The sequence below is a fragment of the Aythya fuligula genome, chromosome 1 (genome assembly GCF_009819795.1).
Source record: "Aythya fuligula isolate bAytFul2 chromosome 1, bAytFul2.pri, whole genome shotgun sequence".
Lineage (NCBI taxonomy): Eukaryota > Metazoa > Chordata > Aves > Anseriformes > Anatidae > Aythya > Aythya fuligula.
Window position 1 is genome coordinate 539,481 of NC_045559.1, and position 17,011 is coordinate 556,491.

Consider the following 17,011-nt stretch of genomic DNA (forward strand, 5'->3'; position numbering starts at 1 on the left):
TACTTTGAAGGTTGCATGTGTCTTGAGAACCTGCTCTAACACTGACACTAGCCGTGCTTTGAGCAGAAGGCTGGACTAGAGACCTCCAGAGGTCCCTTTTTGCTGATTCTCTTTATAGAACTGCAAGAGATAAAATGTTTCTCCCATTCTCTGTGCTTGCAAGTGAAGACTGGTGGGTGGTTTTCTGTCTGCCCATGTTGTGGTTGGGCTGGGAGTGCCGTGTGCTGAACATGGGGAGTTGAGCATGGGGCTATGAGCTGTAACAGGCTCAGATGATAGAGCAGGGAGTAAATGCATCTTTTCTAAGGATAAACATGACACGGTCTGTAACAAGCCGTCATCTAAATTTCGGGACATTTAGACCCTGTCCCCTGTCACAAAAGGTTTATGGTGCAACTGAAACCAAAAACATGCTGGAGGATGGACAAGGGGTGGTGGCACAATGGCAGTAAAGTGGTCTCATTTTCTTGATCTTGTGTGTCAGTGGGTTTCATCCGGGTGACAACACAAACCCGTAGTGTTAGCAAGGTGTGAGGGCTGTGTGGGTTGGAGCTGAGGAGAGTGCGTTACCACTTGGAGCTATGGGGCAAGGGGAAGGTGGTGTGCTAAGTGTTAATTTTAAGAAACCCTTTTGATAGCAGTGGTGATGCCAAAACAGATTGTGTGTTTAACACACACATAAATGAATAGAAAGTAAATTCTGTTTAGATACACAGCTGAGAGCAGCATAACCCCAGCAAGAATGTAAAAATATTTGAAAAAGGCAAGGATTCATATTCAGAATGTACTTTTATATGTACAAGGGCACAGAATTGCTGTACATATGTGCCTCACATTTGTGTTTGTATGAGAGCAGCTGCTACCTGTAGTCCCACGTGAGATTGGTCTGAGAGTAGTAGAAAGCTACAGATAATTAAATGCGTGTATGATAAATCTGAAAAACAAACTAAATAGATAATCTTTTTTAAAAAAAGAGTGGGTGTTTAATGGACTGCCCTAGTGTGTACTTATATACCATGTTGATAAAGCTGCTGTCACACCATGGAATATACAGGCGTAAAGCTCCTGTAACTGAAGAGCTGAAATAAAGCCTGAGCTTGAGCAAATGATAAGATGCAATGTTGGAAGCAAATGCAGGCATTAATTAGTTACTCATATGTTGCAAAAATGCTGATGGACATGGTGAAAAGGGAGAAGATCTGACTGCCTTGGTACCTTGGGTCACCAAAGCAGTGACCCATGTATTTGCATCTGGCTAGAGCTGAAATAACAAGTGAATCTTCTCATGAAGGTAAAAACTACCAGTAGCACATGTAGGGTAGGAGTCATCTCATCTAGCCTGGCATGTTAACGATGCAGAAATCTCTACTGTCTGCTACTTGGCGGGCCAGCATTGTAGTGGCTAGAGGTGTCTAAGCTGCATGTCTGTTTTGCAAACTCTGTCCTAGAAGTTTATTTTATTTGCAAGAATGTATGTGAAAATGCTTTTAAGCAGAACTTGTTCAAGGTTCAATCAAGCCACAACAGCTAGAAATCATTTTAAAGGGGAACTGTTGTGTGAAATGGCATCTCAGCTCAATAATAGATCATAAGCTGGAAAAATATTCATTAAATACAAGATACTTGCCTGTAAGGAGCTCCTTTTTACTTGTGAAAGCAGAGTCAATGGTTCAAGAAATCCATCTAAACCTACCCCTGATGCTTGTAGAGCAGGTATCCTGTCAAGGATATCGGTGTGCAGAGAAACGTGGGAAGAATTACAGAATCATGGGATCATAGAATGGTTTGGGTGGGAAAGGACCTTAAAACCCATCTCGTTCCAACCCCTGCCATGGGCACAGCACCTCCCACCAGCCCAGGCTGCCCAAAGCCCCATCCAACCTGGTCGTGGGCACTGCCAGGGATGGGGCACGCACAGCTCCTCGGGGCAGCCTGTGCCAGGGCCTCACCACCCTCACAGGGTCATTGAATATTCTGAGTTGGAAGGGACCCACAAGGTTCATCGAGTCCAACTCCTGGGTCCACACAGAACCACCCAAAAATCAGACTGTGAGTCTGAGAGTGTTCACTTCTTGAACTCCAGCAGGCTCGGTGCCATCACCGCTGACCTAGGGAGCCTGTTCCCGTGCCTGACCACCCTCTCAGTGAAGAATTTCTTCCTAAGAAGAATTTGAAGTCTGTAGGGTTTATACAACTGTAAGGCTTGAGGGTTGTGTGTAGGGTTTGTATGCTCCCAAGCACAGAGCATAATGTCCCACGTGTGTCTTTTTTGTTCAGCACCTGGAGCCTGGGAGCCTGATCCCTGCATGGGATTCCCAGCTCTTACAGCCCCTTGCAACAAGGGGTTGTAAATGCTAGATTTAATCTGCATCAGGGAAGATTAAAAGCAGACCTGGAGATTGCCTATTCTGAGCTGGAATGGCTGCAGCTGTCACAGGCACAGCATCCAAGCATGACCTAACAATAAACACAGGAAAAAAATCACAAAGAGCTTTTAATTATGCTCAGTCCAAGAAAGGTATCTGTCTGCACAAAATGGAAGCAGTTCCAGTGAGGAGGGGATAGCAACTTCTGGCTTCCAGCTTGTCTGCTACAATGCACACCAAAAGCAGTGCCTCTTAGAAATCAGCTAATTTTCGTGGAATTCCAAATAAGTTAAAATAGAAAACGGCCAAACATTAGAAATTGGGTTGCAATTGACTTGTTTTAGAAGTCCTTCTTGAGCTGTCATTTCACACCCACAATGACAGGCTCATACGATGTACAGTCAGTTGACTTCATCATAAAAATCTCTACTAACAGCAAAGAACTAGATGAAAAATAAGCAGGGGTTGGCTGGTTTGGTTTGTTGGTTTTATTTTGGTGAAGAATTGCTCTGAATTATTTGCATATTGCACATGCTCCACAAGCACAGCTGTTTCAGATTCCCGGGGACTTGTGACAAAAGATCAAAATATTTCAAGTTTTCATCTAAATATTTCTTGAGACAAAGGTAATTAACCCTTCACTTGCTACAAGGAAAGCAAAAGAGAAGAAATGTTTCAAGAGAAATGTGAAGAAAGAAATGCATTGCAGCAGGGAGGCTGATCAAAAAGATCTCTGTCAGGCTTCCAAGATAGCTGCCATGCCATCTGCTCCAGCATCAGAAGTTAAAAACACTCGGATGTCTGCAGAACGGTCTCGGTACGCGCCGAGTCTCCCCCCGAGCCAATGCAAAACGCTGTGGAAGGTGTTTCTGCAAGGAGAGAAGCAGCGCGGGTGCCCTGCCGGGGGGGAAGCACCAGGGCTGCTGATGGTGCGGGCACCGGGGCGCTCGGGGCTGCTGGGGATGCCGGATCCCCCCGGGCTCAGCACGAGGGTTTGGCAGAGGAGGGCAAGCGGCATGGGCAGCACACGACCTCTCCCCGTGCAGTTCAGGACCTGGATGAGCTCCCAGTGCTTTCATTCCCTTTCAGGCAGGCAGGCTTTCAAGCTCACCCTCGCTGCAATTTGAACCTTGCGCAGCGCCAGTCCCCAGCACCCTGTTTCACTGCTCTCTGATGTGCCGGTGACTTCCCTCATCTTCCTCCTGCCAGCTTTCTGTTGTTGCCTGGAGCTGCTGCAAGCCCAGCGAAGCCAAGGGCTGTTAACACTCGCCCGCTTTCCCCTTCCAAAAATGAGCCCAGTACCGGTGCCTGGCACCTCGGTACTGCGGCACGGGGCAGCTCTGGGGCTGCTCGGCCCTCCCTGCGCGGGGAGGGCAAGGCTGGGCTCCCGGGGTGTGAGCTGGAGAGAGTAACCTCATTAGCTCTCCCAAATTAATGCACAGAGTTACATTCTCACAGGGATTTAGGCTGTTATGGCAACAGGCCCAAAAGCACTATGGAGAGTTATTGTGTTTTCCTTAGAGATTAATAATGCATTGTGCGCGCTGTGAATTGCAGAGGGGTTGCCATGAGGCTCGGGATCGCCAAGCTGCGCTTTAGGCATGCACACAGCAGGGTGATGCTGCTCTGAGAGCCATCGTCCTGCAGTGCTCAGGGACAGAGGTGTCTGCCAGTCCCTCCTGGTCACCGGAGGGCTCCCGTCCTGACCCAGGCTCTTCGTTCCTGCGTGTGCCGACCTCTGTAGGTTATGGGTGATCCTGGTGAGGTCTCGCTGCTCCTTGTAGGAAGTGTACGTGCACCCTACTACAAGGTGCACACCTGTTTATTCGCTGGGGAAGTTTAGTTTTCCATTCACGAGCCTGGAATGTGAACCCTGTGAGGTGGCAGTGGGGAGGTCAGAGGCAGCACACAGAGGGTCGTGCCGTCAGTTACAGACAGCTCTTTTCTCAGCCATCAGCCTCACCTCCACCATCCCTCTGCAGAACCTGGAACAGCTGACAAGGTTTCACGCTCAGCGGCAGAGCACGGGTGTGTGGAGCGGGATCGGGGTCTGGGGGAGGCAGCAGCACGCAGTCCCTGGCAGCGAAGCGTGCCTGCAGACAAAGAGCTCAGGCACACGTGTTCCCCGTGACAGAGGAGATCGAATGGCAAACTGGTAATTGCTAGGTCGGGATCAGGCAGGATGAAAGGATGATCGTTCAGGTGTTACAAATTTAAAGGAGCTTCCCCCTGTGCTGTGTGCTGGAGAGAATCTTAGGCTCGTGATGGGGACGCTTCCCTTGCCAGCTGCTGCACTGGTTTGTGGGTGCACAAGGCAGCGGGGAGCTGCTCTGCTCTCACGTGCCTGTGAGTCTTGTGGAAGGGCTCCAAATGCTGCAGGAGCCGGTCAGGCTCCTGCTTCTACAGACAGCCCATCTCCTGGGCTGTGGTCTGCCCGTTACCTGATGAAGCATTTACCAGCAGACAAACGTTAAGATAGAAGTGAAAAATGAACGTGTTTACTACGGGTAATTAACTGTTAGCATTTGAGGCATAGAAATGGGGTTGGATAAGAGAGCCGTGCTTTTAGCTACCAGTATTTTACATAAGCTCAGACAGATTCTGTCTCCATTTCATCAAGATAAAAGCTACCAGGGTGGTTTCACGAGTCTTGTGTCTGGTATCTAATCTTTTAGGAGGACCCTAGTCTCCAGCACTGCTTTCACTGAAGGGATTTCCATATGGCTGGGTGCTCGATATCTCTGGAGGGGTCCATGCAGAGTCCAACCCTCTCCTAAAGGGCTGAATGCAATTCATAAATTCAGTACTTAATCAAGACATCAGGTTTTAAGCCTGCTCCCAAGGGATTGTTGGTTGTCTTTGTTTAACTTCAGAGACTCCCTGAGCAGATCTATATCCTGCATAGACAGTAAGTAAAACTCAGTAACGATTAGCCTTGTGCTTAACCATAAACAGATGCTTCTCCATGTTAAGGGAGAGGTTTCACTTTGCCTATGTGATCACATTGAAACATCAGTGAGGAGTTTCCTTCTGTAATGAAGACTGTATTTTACAAAGCCTAAATGGGTGATTTGGTGATCACAATTTAATCAGCAGTGAATTACAGAGAGAACATTGCTTGTAATTCATTAATAATTTTAATAAAGATTAAGCACATTTGATTCCGGGTAGCATTGGGATGATACTAGCTTTAGGGCAAATATCATCTAAATCAGATTTTAGAGAGAGAGCTAGAATTTACTCTGTATGACTGGATTTACCAGATAATATATTTAAGTGGGCAAGGTTTAAAAAACGGTTGGTTTACTTCATCATTTTGCTATCACAGTAGGAATGGGTAGTGAAAGATTTGAATAAGAGAGCATAATAACGCAGCAACCCAATTCAAAGAAAGCCTAATGAAAAGGTCTTTACAAGCCAGATGGGCAATAGAGGGAGGCTGAAAAGAAAGAGAAGGAGGTAATTCCACACACATTGCTGGTAAGCCACAGAGCTCTTCGCTGCAGGTTACTGTGGGCGCTAGAAATTTGCCTGAGTTTAAAGAGCAGTGACAAGTGCACAGAAGAACGTCTACCAAGGGTTAAATACAAATGCAGTCTGACTCAGCCAGCTCTTGATCAGTAAATTGCTGGAAGCTGACAGAGTATTTGGGAGGCGCAAAGCAGCACTGCATGCTTGCTGTGTTCTTATGTGCTTCCTCTGGCAATTATTGTTGGCCACTGTCGGGCAGCATACTGGGCTAGATGTGCCTTTGATTCAATCCACAGTCATTGCCCTTGTTTTCTGCAGTTCGGGGGGAGAAATGGAGAAGTGGAGTAGAGGCGGCATCAACAGAATACAGAGAGTGAGCAAGCTGCAGAGAGAGAGAGGAAAGGCAGATGAGGAAATGGATGTAGTTGCTTATGCATGACTTGGATGGCAGAGCACACAGATACAGTGAGATGAGGAGCTATGTCAGAACGGTGAGTTGCAGGTAGTGAAGAAGAAGCCTGCCAAGCTTCTGCTTTCCTCCCACCTCTCCCATCAGTGATCTCTCCTGAGTGTTGATTTTCTTGCTGAGGAGCAAGAGAAGACATTCAGTTTCACGGGGAACAGACATGATTCCTGCTATTTCTAGGAGCAGGATGGTCAGCTTGTGAACCAGAGCTGGAATGAAGCCACCTTCCTCTGTTGTAGGATCAATGCATAATTCAGGTTGGAAGGGAGGTCTCTAGTCCAACCTCCTGCTCAAAGCAGGGTCAACTATGAGATTGGATCATGTTGTTCAGGGCTTTATTCAGTCTGGTCCTGAAAATCTCCAAGGATGTACAACCTTCCTGAGCAGCCTGTTTTGCTGCTTGACTGTCCTCATCATAAAATTTATCTTTTTAACCACTCTGAAACTGATTTCATTTCAGTTTTGCCTATTCCCCCTTGTTCCTGCGCCTTGGCCTTTTGTCTTCCCACCACCTTTCACTGTGAGAATTCTGGCTTCACCTTCCTGATAATCTCCTCGTTGGTATGGGAAGGCTGCTGTTAGGTCCCCCCAAAGCCGTTTCTTCTGCAGGCTGAACGAGCCCAGATAGCTCAGCCTCTCCAGGCAGAGCAAGAGCTCCAGCCCTGGTCACTGTGGCTCTCAGCTGAACTTGCTTCAGTTTCTTGAGGTGTTTCTTGAGCCCCCAAATTGGACACAGTCTTGTAGGTGCAGTCTCATGAATGACAAATGAGAGGGACAATCTTCTTGCTCTGCCTGCTGCAGTGGCTCTTGTTCACGCAGCCAGGGATGCTGTGAGCGTCTGCTGCCAAGGCTCATGGCCAGCCCTTCTTCAGTTTGCTGACTACCCAGACCCCAGCGTTGCTTCCCAGCCAGTCAGTCCCCAGCCTTTCTGCTGTCAAGGGGTTCCTTCTTGGTGCAGGACTTTGCATTTGTCCTTGTTGAAACTCATGAATTTCATGAGCAATCCAGGAGACTCCTAGAGTGCGTTGGGGATAACTGCCTGGGCCGGGTGTTAGATATTAGACAAACCACCCAGAGAAGTGTTTCTGGACCTGGTGCTCACAAGAGCGGGCAAACTCTTTAAAGAGGTTAAGATTGGAAGCAGTCTGGGCTGCAGTGACGGCGCCCTGGTTAATTTTGTGATCTCGAGGAATACAGGACTAGCAAAGAGCAGTCAGGACCCCGGACCTCTGAAGAGAGACCTTCAAGCTATTTCAAGACCGAGGGGACAAGATCTCCTGGAACACTGTCTTTAGGGGCAAAGGAGCTGAAAGGATATGGCAACTCTTTAAGGATGAGTCCCCCACGTAAAAAAAAAAAAAAGAGCAGGGAGGGCAGAAAGGCTGAGCAAGGACCTGCTGGTCAGACTGAGGTGCAGGGAGGAGATGCACGGGCAGTGGCAGCAGGGACACGTGGCCTGGGGAGAGTAAGGGATGCGGTACGGGTGTGCAGGGATGGGGTCAGGAAAGCCAAGGCATGGATGGAACAGAGCTTGGCAAGGGATGCAAAAAATAACAGGAAGGGATTCTGTGAGTACATTGGGCAGAAAAGAGAGGACAAGGAGAGTGTACCCCCTCTATTAAATGGGAAGGGAGAGCTGGTAACGACTGACATGGAGAAGGCTGAGGCACTGAAAAACTTGTTTGCCTCAGTCTTCACTGCCAATCAGACTTCCCACATCTCTCATTTCCCTGAACCGGTAGATGAGGGAGCAAAGTCCCTCTCACTGAAAGCAAAGAGCAGCTTTGAGGCCACCTGATGTAACTGAACGGGTACAAGTCCATGGGGCTTGACGACATGCATCCCAGGGTCCTGAGGGAACTGGATGATGGAGCTTCCAAGCCTCTCTCCATCATCTTTGAAAAGTCATGGCAGTCAGGTGAAGTCCCTGGTGACTGGTAAAAAGGAAAAATCACTCCGATTTTTAAAAAGGGTAGAAAGGAGGATCTGGGGAACTACAGACTGGTGAGCCTCACCTCTGTGCCTGGTGAGATGGTGGAACAGATCCTCCTGGAAGCAGTGCAAGGCACATAGAGGAGAAGGAGGTGATCTGAGACAGCCAGCACGGCTTCCCCAAGGGCAAATCATGCCTGACCAATCTGGTGGCCTTCTATGATGGCTAGACAGCATCAGTTGACAAGGGAAGACTGACCAGTGTTATCTACCTGGACTTCTCTAAGGCCTTTCATATGATCCCACGTGACATCCTGATGTCCAAATTGGAGAGAGAGGGATTTGAAGGGTGGACCATTCAGTGGATAAGGATTTGGCTTGAAGGCTGCATCCAGAGAGTGGTGCTCAATGGCTCTATGTCCAGGTGGAGATCGGTGACAAGCTGTGTCCCTCAGGGGTCTGTCCTAGGACTGGTGCTTTTCAATATCTTTATCAACAACATAGACACTGGGATGGAGTGCACCCTCAGCAAGTTTACAGATGACACCAAGCTGAGTGGTGCAGTTAATACAACAGAAGGAAGGGATGGCATCCAAAGGGACCTGGACAGGCTGGAGAAGTGGGCCCACATGAACCTAATGAGGTTCAACAAGGCCAAGTGCAAGGTGCTGCACCTGTGTCAGGGCAATCCTGGACATGAGCACAGACTGGGAGAAGAACTCACTGAGAGCAGCCCTTCGGAGAAGGACTAGGGGGTTCTGGTGAATGAAAAGCCCGACATGAGCCAGCAGTGTGTGCTTGCAGCCCAGAAGGGCAACTGCATCCTGGGCTGCATTAAAAGAGGGGTGAGCAGCAGGTTGAGGAAGGGGATTTTCCCCCTCTATGTTCCCTCTGGAGTCCTGCATCCAGGTCTGGGGCCCCCAGCACAAGAAGGATGTGGGGCTGTTAGAGCAGGTCCAGAGGAGGACCACAAGGTTGATCAGAGAGCTGGAGCACCTCTCCTATGGAGAGAGGCTGGGAGAGCTGGGGATGTTGAGCCTGGAAAAGAGAAGGCTCTGGGGTGACCTTATTGACAGCTTTTCTATATTTAAAGGGAGCTTATAAAAAGATGGAGAGCAACATTTTGCTCAGGCAGACAATGACAGGACAAGGGGGAATGGTTTTAAACTAAAAGAGAGGAGATTTAGATTAGAGGTCAAGAGGAAGTTCTTCACTCAGAAGGTGGTGAGGCACTGAAACAGGATGCCCCATCCCTGGAGGTGTTCAAGACCAGGCTGGATGAGGCCCAGGACAGCTTGATCTAGAGGGTGGCATCCTTGTGCATGGCAGGGGGGTTGGAATTAGATGATCTTTAAGGTCCCTTCCAACTCTAGCCTGTCTAGGTCCTTTTGAGATGTCCAGCTAGTCACTGAACTTGGTAGGGCTTTGGATATCATTTTAAAAAGTGCTTTCCACCTCATATTAAAAAAAAAAAAATGCAGGAGAGATGCTTACAGTAGAGAAAAATATCAAGTGGAGAGCAGAGAGTAAAATGAATACTCGTAGAAGCAGCAATGTAAACTAATACCAAAAGTAATACCCATATAGCAAAAATTCTTGTATTATCTAACTAGCCTCTTCACCTTTCCTTCACTTGAAATATTTTGCTTGTAACTCATTAAAAGATCTTCACACCAGGGACTGTAGGCTTTGTGGGCTTCTGGTAGCCCCAGAGGGTAGAACAACCAGAACTATTCACAGTCAAAGCCAAGAACTTGCAGCAACCAGTGGCTTCACAGGCACATTCTCCTTTGGCCTGGCAGCCACTTTGCAAGCCTGCTCTTTGCAGAGCAAACCTTGAGCAAGTTGAGGATGAACACACTTCCCAGTTTTGTTTCCTGAAATATCACTGAACTCGACTCTGTAGTGCCTGTCCACTGGATGGTCAGCATATCCCAAAGACAAGCTCTAAAGGTGCTAGACCACGTGCTGTAACAGGACATGGTAACAGAGCTCCATGCTGCATAAACTTCCTTGTTTCAGCTCTTGGCCATTCCTACATGAGAAGTAAAAATAAGCATAAAGGCATAACTTTATTTATTTATTTATTTATCCTCATGCTGTTAAGAATATGAGAATGTCTATACCAAGTCAAACCATGGCTCCATCTAGTGCAGGATCCTGTCTTAAGCATTGTCTATAAGCAGATGTCCAGGGAAAACAGGGTGAGGATATGATGATGTTTCTCTTGGATAACCACCCAGGGAGTCTTCCACTCAGAGGTTTCTGTGCGCATAGTGCCCCCACAAAAATATCCTCCATGGTTTTGTCCAGTCTTTTCTTTGAACCTGTTTCATGATTCCAGTTCATTATGCTACCGTGGTATTAAAAGTCCCAAGAGAGTGCTCAGCAAAAATAGCACAGCTTTGATCACACAGCGATAGACTGAACAATGTGATGCGATGTAAAGTTCAATGCTCACTGGCCAAAATATTCCCTTTTTCTCCCAGCAGACCCCACATCTGCAAGCATTTGGTGAAATTGCTGATGTAATATAATGCATAGTTGCCAAAGCAATTTGAATGCTGGTGGACATTACAGAATAAACAGAGCCAAAACGCAGGTGGTCACCGTACTGCTGTGCCAAGACGTGGCTTTCTGCCATCCTGAGCATTCTCTCTCACAAGCAGTTTTAAACCTTGACGACAGCTGAACTGTAACTGAAAAGAACACGATACAGCCAGTAAATGGTTAGCATAGCAAAGCAGGCCTTGGTAAAGAACAGCAGACTCATGCAGAAGGCTAGAGCTGGGCAAGTTGGTTAACTCGTGTGCTCCCCCCTCCTCGATATTTCAGGTACCTGGCAAAGCTCTCATGCTGTACCCAGGTAGAAAGTTAGCAGTAAGAATGGCAGGATCTGGCTTCCCTGGGTGCTTGCAGTTCTTGCAATGCACAAGTTACGTTTCTGGTAGACCCTGCGTCTGAGTTCAGTCTAGCACATTTCAGCATATGTAACCCCTCAGAAGGGGAGTGGGGAAGTGTGACACGAGAACAGCGAGCTTCAGAGTGCGAGAACCACACATGGGAGCCGGCACTGCCTGCTGCAGGCTACACAACCTGGTGGCACCCAGCTGTCTCACACGTTGGCAGTTCGGTGTCGGCAGGTTCGATGAGCAAGTGTTCAATTATGTCAGTGCTGCGTTGGTCTGGAGAGCATTCAGCTCGATTGGAAAGTATTGGACAAGATTGTCTGGTGGATTTAAAGCAATGTCAGATGTTTTGAGAGCCTGGCCACCCTTCTGTACCGAGTGAATGTGAACAAGCGGCCAAACTAGAAATGATTGCACCAAGCAAAGAAAAGAAGAGTCACCTTAGAAAGAAGGAGGGGTGGGGGGAAGAAAGGGATGTCATATATCTGAATTGTGGTGACTGCTGTACTCTGGATTCTCTGGAGAAGACCTCTCTGACCTGATTATTCTTCTGATTTTTCCAGGTGAAGACGAGAAACTTGCTGCTTCTTTGCTAGATGGGAAGTTTCCCCGGAGCACATCGATGCAAGACACTGTTAGGGAAGGGCATGGGATTCCACCACCACCTCAAACAGCCCCACCACCGCCTCCTTCTCCATATTACTTCGACACAGGCCCCCCGCCATCCTTCTCACCACCTCCACCCCCAGGAAGAGCTTATGATACCATAAGATCAAGCTTTAAGCCAAGCCTGGAGGCTAAGCTCCACGGACTCCCACAGGTCATTAGCGCAGCTGAGATGTACGATCAGGCGAGGACTTCCATTCCTTATCCTGAAAGGCAGAAGAGGGCCCGATCCATGATAATCCTACAGGATTCCTCTCATCTTCCTGTGGAGCCAACAGAGATCCCCCGGCCTGGCCCATCCGCAACCCCTCCAGAGAAGCTGAAGAGGAAGGGGAGAGTGATTGACAACCCGTATGCCAACATGGGTCAGTTCAATGTCAGCCTGTTTGCTCCCACCAAGCCACAGAGGAAGAAGAGTCCTCTTGTTAAGCAGTTACAAGTAGAGGATGCACAGGAGAGAGCAGCACTGTCCATCACTGGAGGCTTTACCAGGGAGCCCTCTCCCACGCGCAGGAGCCATCGCCTGAGTGGCGTGGAATTTCAGCACCACACGGGCATTGCTCAGGTCGAAGCCACAAGCATCCCCTTTGCCACTGCCATTGCTGGAGTCATGAAGGACAGAGACCGGCGTCTGGATGAGAAGCGGAAATCCACTGTCTTCCTCTCAGTTGGGGCCATCGAAGGAAGCCCCCCCAGCAGTGACATGCCATCCTTACAGCAGTCCAGGTCTATCGATGAGCGGTTGTTAGGAAGCCGAGATGTACTACTGCCTTCCCCTGTCTCAGCTTTAAAGCCATTAATTAGCAGCTCATCCTCAACGTTCATCCACCCCCTCACAGGAAAGCCCTTGGATCCAAACTCACCACTGGCGCTTGCGCTGGCCGCAAGGGAACGGGCCCTCTCAACTCAAGTCCCATCCCGGTCGCCCACCCCGATCCACAGCCCAGACTCAGACAGAGCAGCACCCCTGTTTGTGGACATCCAAACCAAAGAACCAGAGAGGGGGGAGTTGGAGAGTTTAGTGTCCCCTGCGTATTCACCTGGAGGTAAAGGGGCAATTGGAACGGACTCTGGGACTTTGGCCCCTACTAAGACCCCGTGGGGGACTCCGTCCACACTGAGAAAAGAAACTGAGGCAAGAGCAGAAACACCTGTGAAGGAGGAGAAAAAACAAGAAGACAAGAAGTCCATGATTATTAGTATAGTGGATACATCACAGCAGAAGACTGCTGGCCTTATCATGGTTCACGCCACAAGTAATGGCCAAGACGAGGTAGGACTTGAGGTAAAAGAGGAGAAACCGGCTGTCCCTGAAGCATGCACAGAGCCAGCAGAGTCTCCCAAAGCAGAGACCCAGCCCAGTCCCGTGGGGAAGCCTCCAGTCAGTCCAGCCTCTGACAAGACACTGGGACAAGGGAGTTCGGAGGAAGAAGTGGAGCCCTACACGGTCACCCTCCCACCAGCTCAGTTGTCTTCAAGCGATGAAGAGACCAGGGAGGAGCTGGCCAAGATAGGGCTGGTGCCTCCACCAGATGAGTTTGCAAACGGGGTACTAGTCACCACCCCTGGCACACCAGTCAGCCACCTGGCTACGCCTAGCACGCCATCCATACCAGCGGCAGCAGTAGCACCTTCTACCACTGGCGGAACACCCTCAGGGAAGCCCTCTGATGCCCCCGTAGCCCCAGAGTCTGCTGCAGACTCAGGAGTGGAAGAGGTGGACACCAGAAGTTCAAGTGACCATCACCTGGAGACCACAAGCACCATCTCTACGGTCTCCAGCATGTCTACGTTGTCCTCAGAAAGCGGGGAGCCTACTGACACATACACTTCCTTTGCGGATGGACAAACTTTTATACTCGAGAAGCCACCAGTGCCTCCAAAGCCAAAACTCAAGTCCCAGCTCAGCAAGGGGCCAGTTACTTTCAGGGACCCACTTTTGAAGCAGTCTTCGGACAGCGAGCTCATCTCCCAGCAACATGCGGCCACTCTGGCATCAGCCAGCATTGGCCGGCCACGCTACCTCTTTCAGAGAAGGTCCAAGCTATGGGGGGACCCCATGGAGAGCAGGCCGATCCATGGGGCTGATGATGACAAGCCAACTGTGATCAGTGAGCTAAGTTCCCGACTACAGCAACTGAATAAGGATACACGATCACTGGGGGAGGAACCTGCCGGGTCCACCTTAGATCCCGGGAAGAAGTCACCGGTGGTCGCGGCACGGTAAGATGCTGGTCGCTGGTCTGGGAGGGGCTGGTGCGGGGCTTAGGCACCCAGAGAGACAGGGAGCTGCACAGGCAGGGTAGAGCTGCGCTGAGTAATTCGGGATGTGCTTGAGGGGCATTTCAGAGATGTCAGGACTTCTCAGCTGCGCAGGGGAGAAAAAATGCCGAGACAAACTTCCTCGAAGTTGGCGTGAGTTGTTCGTGGCTCCTCTCTAGTACGCACCACACACGTAGAGAGCTCTCACTGTTGTTTTTTCCCTTTAAATTGCCTTCCTGTTGTTTCATGTTCCTCCTCTGTCTTTATTCTATCGTTGAGCTGCTGTATTTAGTTGTGGGTTTCACTTCTAAATGTTTTCTCCTGAACAATTAATAACAATGTATGTTTCTCCAGTGCTTTTCATTTCAAAGGATCTCCAAACGTTGTCACACTGCGTAGTAGAGCTCTGGTCAGTCACTGCCATCACAAGGGTGGGCTGTGGTAGCCTTTAGAAAGGCCACAGCGACCCCACACACGACATCTCTTGGCTGAGGTTGCAGGTGTGAGCGAGGCAGGGCTGTGGCAGGATGCGGGGCCGAGTCCTGCCGAGCCCAGCACCACGAGCCCAGCACCACACCACCCGCAGCGCCACGCAGCGCCTCCTGCCAGCAGGCCACGGAGCTCACGCAGAGGTCTCCGTGTAGCACCAAAATACAGATCCTCTCAGCTCCTCGTCCTCCTCCAGTCACAGAGCTGCTCAGGTCCTGGTCAACCCATCAGGTCTAAAAAGGTCACGGTCCAGGTTACGGTGTGAACCCCCAGGATGTCAGAAGCCTTTCTCATTCAAATTCATGCTCAGATTTCTTCGGCCCTCAAGGTGCTCAGGAGCCGCCGGGTCCCCTCTCCCACGCTGCAGCTGTGCCCATCGCGTTCCCCAGGGAGCCTCACCCCCCGTGTCAGCCTCCCCCGTGGCAGTCACCCCTCGGCTGCCCCATCCCGCTCACCAGCTGCATTCAGACCTGCTGCCTCCGTGGAGGTGGTGGCCCCCTTGGCCATAGCTTTCACCTCAGCTCACCCACCAATCTAGGTGTAAAACTAAACCAAAAACTCTAATTGAGAGTCTGAGACTGGAGACCAAACTCTTAGAAGGCTTTGAAATGTAAAGATACAGCAGGAAGGGACCCAAAGATACCAGTCGCACCCCGCCCTTCACCCAAATGCCATCCTGGTCACAAAGGCGCAGTGAGCAGGTCCCACTGGCATCACAATGTCCAGGCCACCCAGATGCAGACACTTGGCAGGGTCAGCAAGGTGACAGACCAGCAGGGAGCTCTGAGCTAAGGGAAACCTTTCTTTTGAGGTGTTTTATCTAACCAGAGCATCGCAGTGATGGATTACAAATCCGTGTAGTGCTAACACAGCCGATGACATTTCAAAGACATGGGGGTAAAATGTCCTAACCTGATGTAGCCCCAGAGGAGCGCTCGTGTATCTGCATCCTCCACCTGGCTCATATCTCCCTGCTGGTGCCTGTGGGCAGTGCCAGCCTGGCTGCACTGATGATCCACCTCTGGGTAGGTGCCAGCTTGTAGTTACGATCACAGGGTGGAATAAGATCTCTGGATCCTGCCCTGCTATGCTATTTTGTCTCCTTGATTCGGACCCAAATGCACATTACGGCCATTCCCTACAGACTGATGTCTGACGCATGGTCCCTCCTCCAAGCACTGCTCAGTTGGGAAACGTGAGGTCCAGAGCTGGATGACCTTAGTTCAGTTGCATTTGGGGACCCTTCTGAAATAAGGCATGCCATGCCTCATATTCCTACAAATTGCTGACCATGCACATCTTCAGTGAAGCTAGCGAACTTGGATTCTCATCTTTTAGAGGTGATCAGGGATGGCATCTCAAGCAGCTCACCCATACAGGACGTTGTCCTCTTGCTGGGACCTGTCCTGGGGCACAGCTAGTCCTCCCTCACCTGCCAGCAGTAGAGGGGCTGCTAGGTTGTGTGTCCCCAACCTCATTTGGTCTCCCAGAGGTGTCAGTGAAAAGCACCTGCAATTCCCACGTGGTATCAGAACTCAGCAACCCCTCTGCCTGTCCCCTTTCCTTTTCCCTGTCTGTCCAGACCCCCAGGTACTGGTGAGCCTCATGCAGCCACCCGCCACAGGTAACCCCCAGTTCCCAGGGGGTGCCCCTTCTCCATCCTCTGCCTCTCTCGAACGCCTCCCATCCTTCACGGCTGCAGGTCCCCCCCCCGTGTTCCAGCAGGCAGTGTGCCTCCCTGTCCCCACCTCTCCCGGGGGCAGCAGACCCCTGCCACAGTTCCTGCCCCATGACGTGGTCTTGCTGCAATGTCCCCTCTGTGTGGAGACCCCGTCCTCCTCCTCGCCAGCACCTGCTGCCCTGCCCTGCAGGGATGTGCGCCCCTGCCTCCTGTCCTGTACCCACCCTGCCACCAAGTGTTTGGCATTTTTTGGCAGCCCTGCAGAGTTAAATATTTCTCATCTCTTCCTCTGAAAGTCATGGCCTTTCATCTCTGAAATTTTTATGCTCTTGGTTGGTGTCAAATTCTTAAAATATTTCCCAGGTAGTCAGCTGTAAATAGAGTATTTAATGATGTCAGTCACTCTCTTCATTGTGAAAATTCCTCTCTTTTATGAAATTACTGTAAATTCAGAAAATAATGGAAAGAACAGTTAGATAAGCTTAAATGACCCATTTCAGGACACATTTTCCAGTCCCTGGGCTTGTCCTGAGAACAATACTGAGGACAGTATTACCTAAATCTCCCACAACAGACACCCCAAAATACAGCAGTACTGCAATGGAGGGAGTGAGGTGGGACCACGCTGGCCCGATGCTGCTGCCAGCAGTGGTGGCCCTCGAGCATCCCTCCAGGGGCTGCGGGATGGGGCACCCTTTGTCCAGGCATCCTGAAAGCCCAGGTGCTGCTGCAGCCAGAGCCGTGTTCCAGCCCCTCCGCAGGGCATTTG

At 50.0% G+C, this 17,011-nt stretch overlaps 1 protein-coding gene across 1 annotated transcript in view; it reads left to right on the forward strand.

Moving 5' to 3' along the window:
• SHANK3 (SH3 and multiple ankyrin repeat domains 3) overlaps nucleotides 1–17,011 on the forward strand; it is a 346,038-nt gene that overhangs the window by 306,310 nt on the left and 22,717 nt on the right. The window contains exon 23 of the mRNA XM_032196507.1: nucleotides 11,708–14,033. Within this exon, the coding sequence (XP_032052398.1) occupies nucleotides 11,708–14,033 (2,326 nt within the window). The remainder of the gene's footprint in view (nucleotides 1–11,707; nucleotides 14,034–17,011) is intronic.